At 36.8% G+C, this 14,384-nt stretch overlaps 2 protein-coding genes across 2 annotated transcripts in view; both read left to right on the plus strand.

Annotated features, from left to right (window-relative positions):
• Positions 1-295: 295 nt before the first annotated feature.
• Positions 296-4,891, plus strand: LOC115420177 (protein shisa-5-like). The gene is made up of 5 exons (XM_030135428.1): positions 296-411; positions 726-880; positions 2,555-2,703; positions 2,825-2,974; positions 4,246-4,891. Exons 2-5 carry the CDS (start codon positions 729-731, stop codon positions 4,368-4,370), a joined length of 576 nt encoding a protein of 191 aa, XP_029991288.1. The 5' UTR covers positions 296-411; positions 726-728; the 3' UTR covers positions 4,371-4,891.
• A 5,207-nt stretch (positions 4,892-10,098) lies between these two features.
• Positions 10,099-14,384, plus strand: part of itga7 (integrin, alpha 7) — a 47,894-nt gene continuing 43,608 nt past the window's right edge. The window contains 2 exon segments of the mRNA XM_030135427.1: positions 10,099-10,504; positions 10,507-10,570. Coding sequence (XP_029991287.1) covers positions 10,354-10,504; positions 10,507-10,570 — 215 coding nt within the window. The 5' untranslated portion in view covers positions 10,099-10,353.

Here is a 14,384-nt window from a genome sequence, read left to right on the forward strand (position 1 = left end):
TCTCCATAAAGTCAGTTGGCTAAAATGTGTCCAAACAACCTACATTATTTTAAATAAGCCTCTGCAAGTAAATACATAATGAAATCATCCTGTTGCAGTGACTATTTCTGATTAATAAATGGTGAAAAAATAATCACTCGCATTAACTCACAGAAAAATTAAGAGAGAAAAGACTAATGTAGTGACGTCTGGTGCTTTAATCACAAATGACACTGTAGAAAGTCTTTCACATGAGGTGTGGAATGTAGTCGGGTTACTTGCTTTAGGGTGGGACAGACAGATAGACAGGTTAAAACGGTTTTCTTACACCAGAGTCAGAGAGCTCTTTGCTTTGGATCAGCGTAAGCATGGAGTCGAAGGTTTTGTCCTGTGTGTGTCTCTTGTGTATGGTTCTGTTACCGGTGGTGTGGGGTGAGTTTAACTTTGGTATTTATTCTACAGGTTTCTGTTGCTTCCTCAGTCACATGTCAGGTGTAAAGTGAGACCAAGATTATCCAGTCAGCATAGCGTATATAAGTGGTCCAGTGATGATCAGGTATCATATTTACATGTTCAACCTTAACCTGAGAGGGACTTATTATTTTTTTCCATTAATTTATGTATGTGTTTGTTTGAGGGTTATGCATGCATGTATTTGTATTAAAAAAAGTGCTTATTTGTAGCTGCTGGACTCTGAATCTGCCATTAAATCAAGTCTCACTCTGTGTTCTCCTTATGTTAAACAGCTAATGACTAAAGGTTTTTGGGACGCTGATGGCAACTACGTAGAATCTGTTAAGTGTGGCTGGAATCACTGCTGTGGAAGCTGCAAAGTCAGATACTGCTGTGATGACAACTATCTCCTCCTTACCCAAGAACAACAAGAGCGGTGCCCTGAAAGGTGTGCTCCTCTATTGGATTTCTGTCTCCATACTAAAAAAACCTTATTATAATCATAATAATAACCATTCTGTTATAAGACGTTTTAAACAGTGGCATCAGCTCTCTTGCTATCTCACCTCTGAGTCATTTCAGTTTTAAAGAGAGGGTCATTGTATTGTTGAATTCTGGATAAACCGGTACGGAGAAACCAGTCTTTATGTTCTGTAAGGTGTGGATATTTTAATAAACTGCCTATCATATCACAGATAAAACTACAACTTTAGTAGTTAGGTGGTGAAGGACTATAATGTTGTTGACAAAGGATGTACTCTGTCGCCCATAAAGTTGGAATAATTTTGTTTTAGACACATTCCTCTTTTTATTCTTATTTAAAAACATCAGTAATCAACTTTGATCTGGTGAAATGATTACATACTGAGTCCCAGTTACCCTTTATCTACCAAGAATGAATCACATTATCACAATTGTTTTATAAGAAGAGGTAAAAATATTTCATTTCAATATTATTGGCAACAGTAGAGGCTTTAGGAAGCACTGTACTGAGTGTATTAAGACAAGATACAGCCTCAGTGTATACACCATTCATTTTAAAACTTATAACTTCATAAGACAACACTTAACCCATAAAGACGCAAACAGCCACCAGTGACCAAAATTATCTACTGTTGTGAAATGTTTAATACACGGTGATCTACTAACTGTATCAATTCATGTAAATAATTGGTGTAAAATGCAGTTCGTCATCTTTTCATGGTAATCAGATATGACCCATTTGGACTTTCAGATTCTCCATAGTGAACATGGAAACACCGTCATCTTCTACAACATTGATTCACCCGTAAAACCCATGGAGTTGAGTCAGTGACAGTGGATGGAGACACTTGGTTTATGTTCAGATTATACTGAAAAAGTCAATTTTTTATGCAATTTTTGATATAATAATCCTCAACTTTACTCTGGTGCTTTAATGAACATCTACATGATCAGTAAATTAAATATAGGAAAATAAATTATTTTCACTGGGAAAAAAAACACAGAATTCAGAGGATAATACTGTAATAAATGGTGATAATCCATTTAATAAAGGTTAAATCTAGAGAAAAAAATCATTCAGGAACTGCCGCAAAATACCACTGGGCCTTTATGAGTTAATACTATTAATATTTTGTTTTAAAATGACACCGTACTTAAGTGTTGAGTTAGCTATTTATTTCTCATTTCTCTTTTTTTTCTCTTACATTGTAGATTAAGAAATAAAAATCTTACTTTCAGCAACAATTTCATATATACTAAACACCTCTTCATGTTATGAGTCCAAGCAAACCTCATATTAATCAAAGCCATCATCATATCTGAGATGAAACTATATATATTTTTTAATATTCCATGACAACAGAATAAACATATATAATGGACCAATATCATTAGACCTCATAGCATTATTGCCTAAGTCATATTTTTATCAGGGTACAGCCAATGATGCAAAATGAAGCAGTGTTTGGAGAGTTATTTATGCAGATATCACAATTTGGTCAGAAATATGACTCAAGTAATTATGCTATGAGGTAAATGAACAATATGGAAAAAAAATCTAACTGCCAGAATGTGTAAAGAATTATAATACCGCTGATCTGATCATTAAACTGAAATTTAACATTTGTTTTTTTTCCAGTAATGCAAAAATGAAGTCAAAGAACATCGGCACACTTACAGGTGCCATCATTGGAGCTGTCCTCCTGTTGCTGCTCATTGTGTTGGTGATCATCTGCTGTGTGGTTCCATGCTGCTTATGTTACAAGTGGCGTAAAAGAAGACAACGAAGTAGGATGGACTTTTTATAATGACTGCAGTTTATCATTGGGTGTTCAATACAATCACAAAGTCGGATGACAATCTGATTGACAATATACTGACTAAACTTATTCAATGCTTCTTTTTTTAGATACGGTAAACACCACCACTGTAATCCACGTTCCTGCTTCAGTTCCCCCTGCTCAGTATCAGCCCTCATACCCAGGCTACCAGTCTGTACCTCTACAACCTGGGAGCACCATGTCCTTCCCAACAGCACCGCCATCATACCTGGAAGCTAGTGAGTTTGTTTTTAACCACTTTGTAACAGGACTCACCTGCAGTATCAATTTAAGACATTAATCCAACTATCAACAGCAGAGGAAGTTGAATAACAGTACCCCCCCCACACACACCAAAAAAAACAACAAACAAGTGGTGCCAGGCACTACAACGCCACCCCTCACACGTATTGTAGCTTATTTAGGCATCGATCCAGCTGATGTCATCATGTCTATGCATGTGCTGATGTCAGCATATCATATGCCTCTATGTATGTGCCAAGTATGATGTAAATTTAAAAAAAAAAAAAAAACTATGTTTTTACAGGACATTTGAAATCTCGCCCATTATAAGTAAATGGGAGAAAAAAAAGATGTAAAAAAATTCATAAAAAATTTGAACTTTGACCAACTTTTCCCAAAATGTAATTACATCTATTCTGGGTCACTGGCAATCTATAAACCCATTTGGTATGAATTCAACCAATAGTTTTGCTGTTTCAGACATTTGAAATTTCACCTACTATAAGTAAATGGGAAAAAAAAAAGATTAAAAAAAAAAAATTCATAAAAAATTTTAACTTTGACCTACTGTTCCCAAAATGTAATGAGATCTATTTTGGGTCACTGGCAATATATAAACCAAATTTGGTATGAATTCAAAAGTTTTGCTGCTAGAGTGTTAACAAAGAAACAAACAAATAAACAAAAACAATACTCCTTGTCTCCCCTTCATGGGGCAGAGTAAAAAACACTAACAAATCAACACTATGTATCCACAGACTGTATCAGTCACTGTAATAATGTATGAAGGTTATTGCATTAACCTTTTATGACTCTGGAGGTCACAGTGACTGTTCCAGTGCATCTCTGCAACACAATACAGTAACATCTTTGATGAATGCATTTATTAGAAACATGGATGATACTTTTAGTTGTTTTTTTTTTTTTTTTTTTTAATTTTGCCATTGAAATACAACATATCAGTTCTGTTAAAGGTGCAAGATGCGTTCATTTATATGTGTGCATGTGTTTAAGTGGAGTTTGTGTTGGATTCTGTTTTGTGTAACAAAGCAGTCATGTGTTGACATCAGCTAACTCTACCATTGAGCTAATGGGAAATAGTGTGGTACAGTAGAGAGGCACTGAATCAGTTGTTATCCAAACTGTGTTACACCTAATATATAGAATCATTCCAATGTCCTCACATATATCATGTACCTTTTAAAAAACCCCTCATGTGACTGGGAAGTAAAACTCAGTTTTTCTGTTTCTATTTTCGTCTTTGTAGCTGATCCAAGCTGCTCATCACCTCCAGTGGATCATGGACAGATGCCTCCGTACCCTGTCCACCCTCAACCAACAGATGAGCGTATCCAGCTGCCCTACAACCCTGCATATTGTCCAAACCCCTAAACCAGACTCCAAATCCAAATAGTTTGGTAGAACTCTATATTTTCAATCTATGGCTGGACCACCGTTGTCTCCACAAGACTACAAGAGGTGTGTATTCCATTACATGTGGATTCACATTTTCTGGAAATTACAATAAAATCATTTCTGTGTTTAGAATTTTTTTTTTTTTTTATCATACTCCATTTGGGAAATGGATTTGCTTGAAGTACTATTTCTTTGGTGCTAATGCTGTTTCATGGATACAATGATTGTAATTACCACTTATTTCGCTGTGCATGTTTTAAAAGCACTTTTACTGGTACTTTTAGGTATTCATATTTAAATATGTTAAATGTAAGAGGAGTACTATAATTAGTAAAACATATACAATACAACCAGAATGATATTGTTTGTAAAAAAAAAAAAAAAAAAAAAAAAAAAAATTACAAATTGATTAAGCTTTGACTCAAGAGTGAGAGCTAATTTTGTTCAGTTCTGCTGTACTTCCTTGTCTGTGTAATAAATTCTGCCACTAGAGGACACCTCTGACCCATTTTTATTTTAAGAAAAGGCCAATAGTTGGGTTACACTACAGAGTCAGTGTATTTGTGATATTGTTTTAAATGCAAGACATTAAAGATATGCATGTGATTTTTTTTTCTTTGATTCTTATAGTTTATTGTTATTGAATTTTTATTGTTTAATTACCATTGTTTCTGCCAGGCGTCTGTAACCCATGGACCAGATGTGGCTCTGTAGCTTCTCTGCATTGGGTCCTGTCGTTTTGTCAGGAAAACATAAAGAACATTTGGAAATAAAAAGTAATGCACTTTAACATGTTAACATATTACTATCATTGTTGTAGGCTCAAAGTCATTCTTCGGTTTATCTGTAAAACTGTGCAGCCCGCACACAGAAACCATGCAACTTTGCTTTTTAATATTGTATCGACCAACCTGTCATCTGCTTTACTTTCTTTTTTGTTTTTCCTCAACCTCATTTCAATCAATGTTGCCTCAAATACACAATAAACAAGTTTTGTGTTTAGTACATAGTACCACGCAGAAAAAATATTAAAAATCTCTTCTTTTTCTTTGCTGTTGTGAAGATTAATAAATGCATCAAACACTGAATTATTGATATATAAAGTAAAAAAATGATGAGCTATACCAGAGTAAGAACCTTATGGGCATCTTTGAATGGCTTCAGACAGATATTATTTTTTCTCCTTCAGGTAAAAAATAACAAAAATGTACTTTTGTGATGATTCATTGTTTGTCTTCATTGTAAAGAGGGCCTTAATTTTAACCCATAAAGACCCAGTAGTACTTTTGTGTCACTTCCCAAATTAATTTTTCTCTATATCTAACTTTTCTTAAGTGATTCATCATCATTTATTGTAATGTTATCCTCTTTATTTTGAGTTTTTTCAGTATAAACCATGTATTTTCCTATATTTAACTTACTGATCGTGTAGATCACAAGTGTCAAACATGCGGCCTGGGGACCAAATCTGGCCCGCCAAAGGGTCCAGTCCGGCCCTTGGGATGAATTTGTGAAATACAAAAATTACACTAAGATATTAACAATCCTTTCAGTTCAGGTTCCACATTCAGATCAATTCAATCTCAAGTGGGTGGGATTCAGTAAAATATGATCATAATAACACATAAATAATGACAACTCCAAATTTTTCTCTTTGTAAATGTATATATTTTCACGTATTTACACTAAAACAAAGTATAATTTCGCAAAAAATTTTAATAACCTGAACAAATATGAACAATCTGAAATGTCTTAAGAGAAGTAAGTACAATTTTAACAAGATTCTGCCTGTTTTTAAATGTTTTGTGTATTTTTTATATTATAATGTAAATGTGTAAATGATAAACTGAGGCAGAATATTGTTAAAATTACACTTATTTTTCAGTTTGTTAATGTTACTCACATTGTTTTAAAGGATAGTTTGTAGATGTGAACCTTTTCATAATGTAAATTAAATTGTTTCGCTCTTACATGTAGAGAAAAGTTTGGAGTTGACACTATTTCTATATTATCATGTTATTATTTTACTGGTTCGGCCCACTGCAGATCTAATTTAGCTGAATGTGGCCCCTGGACTAAAGTGAGTTTGACACCCCTGGTGTAGATGTTCAAAGGTTATGATATTAAAACAGAGAATAATGAAGAAAAAGTGACTTTTTTTAGCAAAACATGTCAGTAACTGAATGTCAAAACAAGTGTCTCCATCCACTTTCATTTGTCAAACTCCATGGGTTTTACTGGTGAATCAATGATGTAGAAGATGACGATGTTTCCATGTTCACTACGGAGCCTCTGAACGTCCAAATGGGATCAACAAGTATTAAACAGTTTAGATCAGTGGATGGTTTTGGTCGTCAGTGGCGGTTTGGGTCTTTATGGGTTAATATATTCATCAAATTCTCATGTTCTTCATATCATAATGAAGTGCAGAAGGTTTTGGAGAGTAAATGTTTGAGACTCTATAAACAATTTTAAAAAAAAAGAAAATAATTATCAGCTACCGTGGAAATCCAGGCTGCTTATTGTAATAACACCGCTGAATTTAAATTAGTTTTTTAGTAATGTTATAAATGTTTATTAACCACGTATCTGAAACTGACCACATGAAGTTTAGCCCTTCCTCAGGGACTGTGTGCAGCGTAAGTGGCCATGCTTGCATTTAATCCAATAATAAGCAGAACCACTCCCTTGTACAGCATCCCGCTCTCTCCATTAATCAATACAGTAATAGTGCTGACTGTGGCTATCTCAGAGGGGGGCTAAAACAGGAAAAATGACCCTGTCCATACACCGCTGCCTGCCATCTAAAATAAGCTCTATCCTTGAAGTGTGGCTCCGACTGCTAATGAGGACGGGTCTGAAACTCCCAGCGTCATGGACAATGAGGCACATAATCTTTACATCCAGCCATTACTACTGAAAACAATCCTCTCCACTTTCTCCTTTGCTTTTTCTTTCTTCCATCCTTTTCTCTGACTGTTCTTTGTTCTCTCTGAAGGCATTCACATCTGGCCTCAAGCCCAAGCTGCCATTAAGATGTTTTCAGCATTTTCTTGACATCCCACACCATTCCTTGTTCATTTTCCCTTTCTTCTGCTTCTCCCATAGACTCTTGGTACTTATATCAAATCTAAACAGCCTCCTAAATGTACAGCAGACAAGGGACACATTATATTATTGGGTATCAGATCGGAAACCAGGCTTTTGATCAGGATTTAGATAATAATTCAGGATTCTGCAGAGAGCCTTGTGTGGGAGCAGCTGCTGACACAAGCACACACTCCCCGGCCAAGATGCTCCAAAGAGATACAGACATGCCGAACTTTCCCACATATTTGGAAACACAAACAGATGCAGCAACATAATTCATACTTAGGTTATTTTAAGTCTGTTTTGTTATTGCTGATAAGTTTATAAAAAGTTTCCATCATTATTTATAAGTTTATATCTTCCATTAATCAGAACATGTGGTAAAACATTTCCTGTTAAGGTGCAAAAACTGAACTTCTGATTTCCATTTACGGAAATATGTTGACATTAATGTAATTAAAATTAATTTCAAGATTCACACTTGTTATATATTTGTCAAAAAATGTTTTTGCGTTGATTTGTATTAGTCTCGATTTTACATCTGTTACACCTCTAGGTATAACTTTGTCAGGCTAATTAAATAATTTGAATACATTAATTAATTTATTTATTTTTTAGAAATTTTAATCTAGTTATTAACACTGTGTGTTATTGTTTTGTCATAATAATGATGCCCAAATTTTATTCATGTGTATTCTTCTACTCAATAGAATATTGATATTGTTCACCAGACAGACAGAAAAGACAGACAGAACCGCCAACTGCTATAAAAAATATAATATATATATAAAAAATATATATATATATATTTAAAAAGACAAACAAAAAATGATTAAAATTAATGACTTTACATACATCTCATTGTTCTTGAATTATTAAAATCAATTTATTTATTTATTTTCTGTCAGTTGAAATTATGTAAAATTGCATCAATAAACGACTTCTACATGTTTAATTCCACTTTATATGTGTTGAAAGTTCATTTATCCTGCTTTATTAAGTAAATGCATTATATTTACTTATATATATTATAATATATATTTACTTATATATTATATTAATTTAGCATGGTATTGCTTTTTCCAAATATTTTAAAGGTGTATATATACTGAAAAGATGAAAGTACTGAAAAGATAAAAAAAAATCATGACAGTTCTCAAACTGATATAAAGATTAGATACTTAATTAATTTATTTATAAATATTTACTTATATATTATATTAATTTAGCATGGTATTGCTTCTTCCAAATATTTTAAAGGTGTTTATATACTGAAAAGATGAAAATACAGAAAAGATTAAAAAAAAATCATGACAGTTCTCAAACAGATATAAAGATTAGATACTTTAATGAAGCAAATTCATCGTGCACTGAGGTTATCTCCACACTGTAGATACCAGGTCTTCTTGTACCACATGAAGTCTTATTATTTAATAATTCCCGACTGATCACATGAAACAAAATTATCCTCATTCATAGACGTTTGTGGACACTGATGCTGGTGCCCAGAGACACTAATCTCAGGTCAGTATTAATCCTCATAGACGATTACATTTCATGAAGTCTCTTTTGTCATCTGTTGGACACACTTTTTCAAGGTACATAAATCACAACCACCCCTCCTAAGTCATTGAAAATGCAGGGATGATGTCCTCCCTTAAACCCTATCCATCAAGCATTTCATCTGGTTGAGTCACTGGCATGCAACTGTTGAACGTATGTGAGGTTTATTGCGGTGAACAGTTGAGGTGACACACTGACAGCTGCACGCAGATTGAGTCAAGAGAGACAGAAATCAGATGGTTAAAACAGAGCAGCTGTTGGTGAACTCACGCATCAGGGAGACAATGCAGCGAAAGCATAACTGAGAAAGGCTGACGTTGTTCATCTGAGATATTGGCATGAGGAAAACATGGATGTTAACAGACAATAAGAAATGATTGAATGGAATTGCATGAGAAAAAACAGCAATTTTTCTAATTATGTCTATGTTAACATTGCTCTGTCACTGCACATACATCTCTCCCACTATCCCTTTTCTGAGTAGCAAAGGGTCAGTAATAAAGTTTCCTGGGTCACTGTGCACATTTAGACTTCTTTTGTCTCCCAGATTCTTCCAGATCACTGCCACATGAAGTCTGATGCTTCAAGCTTAGTCTTTAGATTTCCATGTGTGTGGCTTTTTAACTTGCAAGAGTTTTTTTTTTCTTTTTTTATTCCCTATTATGTGTTTAAGACCTACATGCACCTGCACCAACAAGTGTCCAGAGAAAAAAAAAAGCAGTTTAGACCGTGTGAACTCAACAGATAAAACAGTCTGGTGTCTTTTCACCCTCTCTCTCTATTCAATAGCCTCCAAGTATCTTGACAACCTTGCCTGGTATTTGGCAGCAGTCCCTTGAGTGTTGATGTCAGCTGAGAGAGGGGAGGAGGAGATGGAGAGAGGGGTGGGTGGGAGTGGGGGGGGGGGGCTGGGTGGAGGGACTGAAAGGGGGGGGGGGGGGGGGAGGGAGCGGGCTATTCAAGGCACTTGTCCTCTGTCTCCCTCTGAGCATAGAGGAGGGGGAGGCGCACATGTATTGAGAGAAACACACTCACATAGTAAGCCACCACGACCACATTTTCACAGCCTGCTCTCCAGACTGACAGCAGCAAACGGAGAGCCAGCACAGGACAGCGAGGCAGAGGGAATGACTGGAAACAAGGGAAGCATCCACTGAGGCCAGAGACAAGAGGAAAAAAAGAGGACACTCACACAGGATTTGCCTTTTATTCCTTCCTTTTAGCTCAATCACTGCACCCTTGGGAGCTAGAAAAAAAAGAGTCTTCTTGAATTGAACTTGCTCTGCTGTAGGACCTGCACCCTGCTATGGCAGCCCAGATGGGACACGGGAACTCTATCTCCCTCTTATCTTGTTCTTCTTTTCATCGGACTACTGTATTCTGGGCTTTTCCTGACTCTTTTAAACCAGGTCTGGGGTTTAACCTGGATACTACTCACACACTGCATAAGTTTGGAGACATGGCACCTTTTTTGGTTTTTCTCTAGCACTTCATCAGCAGCTTACACCAAAGCCTCAAAGCTGGTGAGTGACTGAATGCGGCACTGAGCTTGTCCTGTTTAATCTTGACCTTTTACATATTCAATTTAATTATGAAATATCTGGTACCTACACCCGATCATCAAAAGCATATTCCACTAAAAAAGAGCAACATATTACTACCATAGAGGCTTAAAAACTTGAGCTTTTTATCCTGCATTCCTCAGATTTGCTAAATCATTGCTAACCACATGTAGTTTAATCATATTTATGGGACACATTAACCAGGAGCAAAGTGAGTTCAATTATTACAGCATGATTTATGGAAAGTGAGAGTAGGATGGTGTTCAGGCAGACAGGTAATGATAAAGGGGTTTTTGGAGAAGGTCTGATCAACATTATTCAGCACTTCACACTGTCAGAATGGAGATAGTAAGTGACCTGTGGTGTACTGGTCTGTGTTCATGGATGAGATATGCATATGTGTGTTAACTTGCCTATGTGACTTTGTTTGTTCTCTGATCTGCTGTTTGCCAACAGCTGTTTTGATGCATCTTTCAGTGTGACTGGAATACTCATAAGCCCTGTTCCCAACCTCCAAAGGGCATACATAAATTATGAAAGTAGATCTGTCTGTAAATCTTTGGAAATACTGCATGACTACAGATATAAGGTGGCCTGATTTTACCTTTTAGTTTCCCTTTGAAGTCAGTGGTTAGTTACAGATTTTACTTCCATGAGTGAGCTAAGAGTTTAGTTTTTACCTTCATGTACTGCCTGGATGGTACATTCCTTTTCAGTTAAGTTGGTTGCGGTCCTCATAGTGCCTGTACACATTTATAAGTTTTAAAAACCATGCAGCATAAGAGCAACAGGAATACACATATCTGCACATAGATATGTAATGACATTTATTTAATGTATATCATTTAGAATGAATCCACTACATATCCCTGTCATGCAGCTCCATATTTACCGTTGGCTCCTCAGTTTACCCACGCTGGAGTCGTCCTGTCGCCTGTTAAGACCAGGGGAATGACATCAGCATTAGAAACACAGACGGTTGGAGAACCAGGACAGCGTGTCACCCCTCTGAAACGTACTGCTGCTCATAGTCCAGTGGCATTCCTGGAACATATTCTAAAAACGCCACGTACAGTTGTGCTCAGAAGTTTACATACCCTGGTGGAATTTGTGATTCTTTTACCATTTTCAGAGAATATGAATGATATTACAAAAACTTTTCTTTCTCTCGTGGCTAGTGGTTGGATGAAGCCATTTATTATCAAACAAATGTGTGTTTTCTTTTTGAATCATACTGACAACAGAAACTATCCAAATGACCCTGATCATAAGTTGACATACCCTAGTTCTTTATCTTCTGTATTGGTCCATTTAACATCAATGACAGCTGGAAGTCTTTTGTGGTAGTTGTAGATGAGGCACTTAATTTTCTCATATGGTAAAGCTGCCCATTCTTTTTGGCAAAACACCTTCAGTTCCTTTAAGATTTTAGGTTTTCTTGCATGAACTGCATGTTTGAGACCTCCCCAAAGTGGCTCATTGATACAGAGGTCAGGAGACTGAGATGGTCACTCCTTCACCTTCACTTTTTTCTGCTGTAGCTAATGACAGGTCAACTTGGCCTTGTGTTTTGGGTCATTGTCATGTCGGAACATCCAAGACCGTCCCATGTGCATTCTGTCAGGGTATGTAAACTTATGAGCACAACTGAATTGTATCACTCGCTGTTGCTGCTATACTCCGTATCAAAGTGCATCAGATGGAGCACCTCCAGAGAAAATGCTTATGCTACATCAGAGTCACCTGCCAGAAGGGAGCCAATGCACTAAATCTGCTGATAGGAACTCTACTGGAAATGCGTGGGATGAATAATGCTGGTGCCAGTACACTCTGACATCACACCAGCTTATGCATAGATGACTTTATAGTGATTTCATCCTTCTTCCAGCTTTTTCGGCATGACATTTGCGCACTTTCAGGCAGAGAAGTGCATTCTTCAGACAGCCATTATGTTTCCAGTCTGAATAATACATTTCCATTAAGTGTTATGATAGTGCCCTCTCTGTGCTGCTGCAGTTCAGTTCTGGGAGTCTGGTTTCCAAGGTGGTTCTTTTACAATCTCTGCAAAAGGCTGCTCTTCTGATGTACTGTTTTGAAATAATTTGCCTGAAACTTGTAATTAGAAGCTAGTGACACATCATTTCTTTGTGTTAAAAAAAGGCTTGGGTTACTGTCACCAGTAGCCGTACTGTTTTTCCCCCATTGTCTGTTATGTCAACTCATTCAGTATTGAAAATGATATTACCACTTTGATCCTCAGTGTGTGCTTACTCATGACTGTATCATCACACCACATATAACATAAAAGTGCTTCTTGAGAGAGAATTAGTCACACTGTCACCCTCAGTAAGTTGCATCTTCTTTAGTTTGAGAGTTGCAGAGTTTTAGAGTCATTTCTGTTTCAGGGCGCTGTAATTCAACTTCACAGCTGTCAGGTTTATGAAATGAATCTTTGTAATCTTTAATACAGACTCATGCCTGTCTGAAAACCTACAGTCTCTTTTCAGTACGGAAGCAAAGGCCAAGGCAAAGGTCAACCCATGTGACACAAGGAGCCCATAATGACTGATGTGCTGTAAGAAGATCTTAGTCGCTGGCATGTTGGGAGGAAGTAAGAGTAAAAGTATGCCACACTCAGAGGAGAACCTCGGAAAAGTTTCCATATTATTATCTCTGTTGATTGTTGTCCTGCAGCGAGGCCTCAAAGCGGTCTTAGGGGTCTTCTCCTGCTGCTGCTGATGCCAGACGAGGGGATGAGATGAGGGGGTATTTGAGTCTGAGTTATGTGTGTGTCTGCTATTTATACTGCTATGAGAAGTGTGTCCGCTAATAGTTCACTGCCTGGTGAAGACAGGAAGCCCCCTCGGCTTAATCCCAATGCTGTCAATCTTTTTGAAAACAGCTCCCACATATCCGACAGCATTGTACAATATCAAAAAACAAGAAACTGTGCATGCTGACAGTCTATACAGATCAGGATAAGCTCATTCAGACACACTGCATATTTCATACTATATGTCACACATCAGATCTGTGACAGCATGATATAGCATGAAGTGTCCCGCCAGAGGCATGTAAATTAGACTTTACCCAACACATTGGAAAGCATCCAGATTTACAGTTAGATGTCATTTCTGTACATTGATCTCAGGATTAAGTGCAAACATACGTTCTGCTTTAGATTACTTTCAAAGAGATGAGGCTGCTCCAATAGAGGTCACAAATCATGTATTATTGTTGTTGTTGAAGGACCTCTGTCTGGCCTTGAAAGACATCTATTGTGCTTTTCTTCAGTTCGCCAATTGCAAGCCTCCCCTTCTTTTGTGTTGAAGGCGGTGGCAGAAATTTCCTCGTCCTCATGTGTGTTTTCTCTTTGGTAAATGAATAATAACAGTGTTTATTTTCTATTTCTGGGTGCAGCACATGCTGATAACTCAGATGGGCAGCATAGCTGTAAAAAATCAAGGGAGAAAGTCTCAGGTTGCACTACTTTACTTCACTGTGGATCTACTTTGGTGTCTTTTTAAGGAGGAATACCCAATTCCAGACATTTCTCCGGCTGACTAGGTTCTTAAGGAGAGCTTTCTGAAGCTGAACAAATCCTCTCACTGAACTGGAGGCTTGATTAACACAGCTTAAAGACAAGAGTGGAGGCATGGAAGTTGATTTTTGGATGACCCTCAAAAGGTTACAGAGAGAACAGGAGAAGTCAAAATGCGTTTAGTGGCTGCATTTATTTGTGTTTTCAATTCATGATGAACTCTTTTGCTTATTT

The sequence above is a fragment of the Sphaeramia orbicularis genome, chromosome 5, assembly GCF_902148855.1.
Source record: "Sphaeramia orbicularis chromosome 5, fSphaOr1.1, whole genome shotgun sequence".
In the NCBI taxonomy this organism is placed as follows: domain Eukaryota; kingdom Metazoa; phylum Chordata; class Actinopteri; order Kurtiformes; family Apogonidae; genus Sphaeramia; species Sphaeramia orbicularis.

What these genes read in the sequence shown, in the direction of transcription:
- LOC115420177 (XM_030135428.1), top strand. Translation starts at nt 729, where the DNA reads ATGACTAAAGGTTTTTGGGACGCTGATGGCAACTACGTAGAATCTGTT. An exon ending in CAAGAGCGGTGCCCTGAAAG is followed by an intron (nt 881 to 2,554) that starts GTGTGCTCCTCT and finishes TTTTTTTTCCAG; the next exon opens with TAATGCAAAAATGAAGTCAA. An exon ending in GCCATCATACCTGGAAGCTA is followed by an intron (nt 2,975 to 4,245) that starts GTGAGTTTGTTT and finishes TCGTCTTTGTAG; the next exon opens with CTGATCCAAGCTGCTCATCA.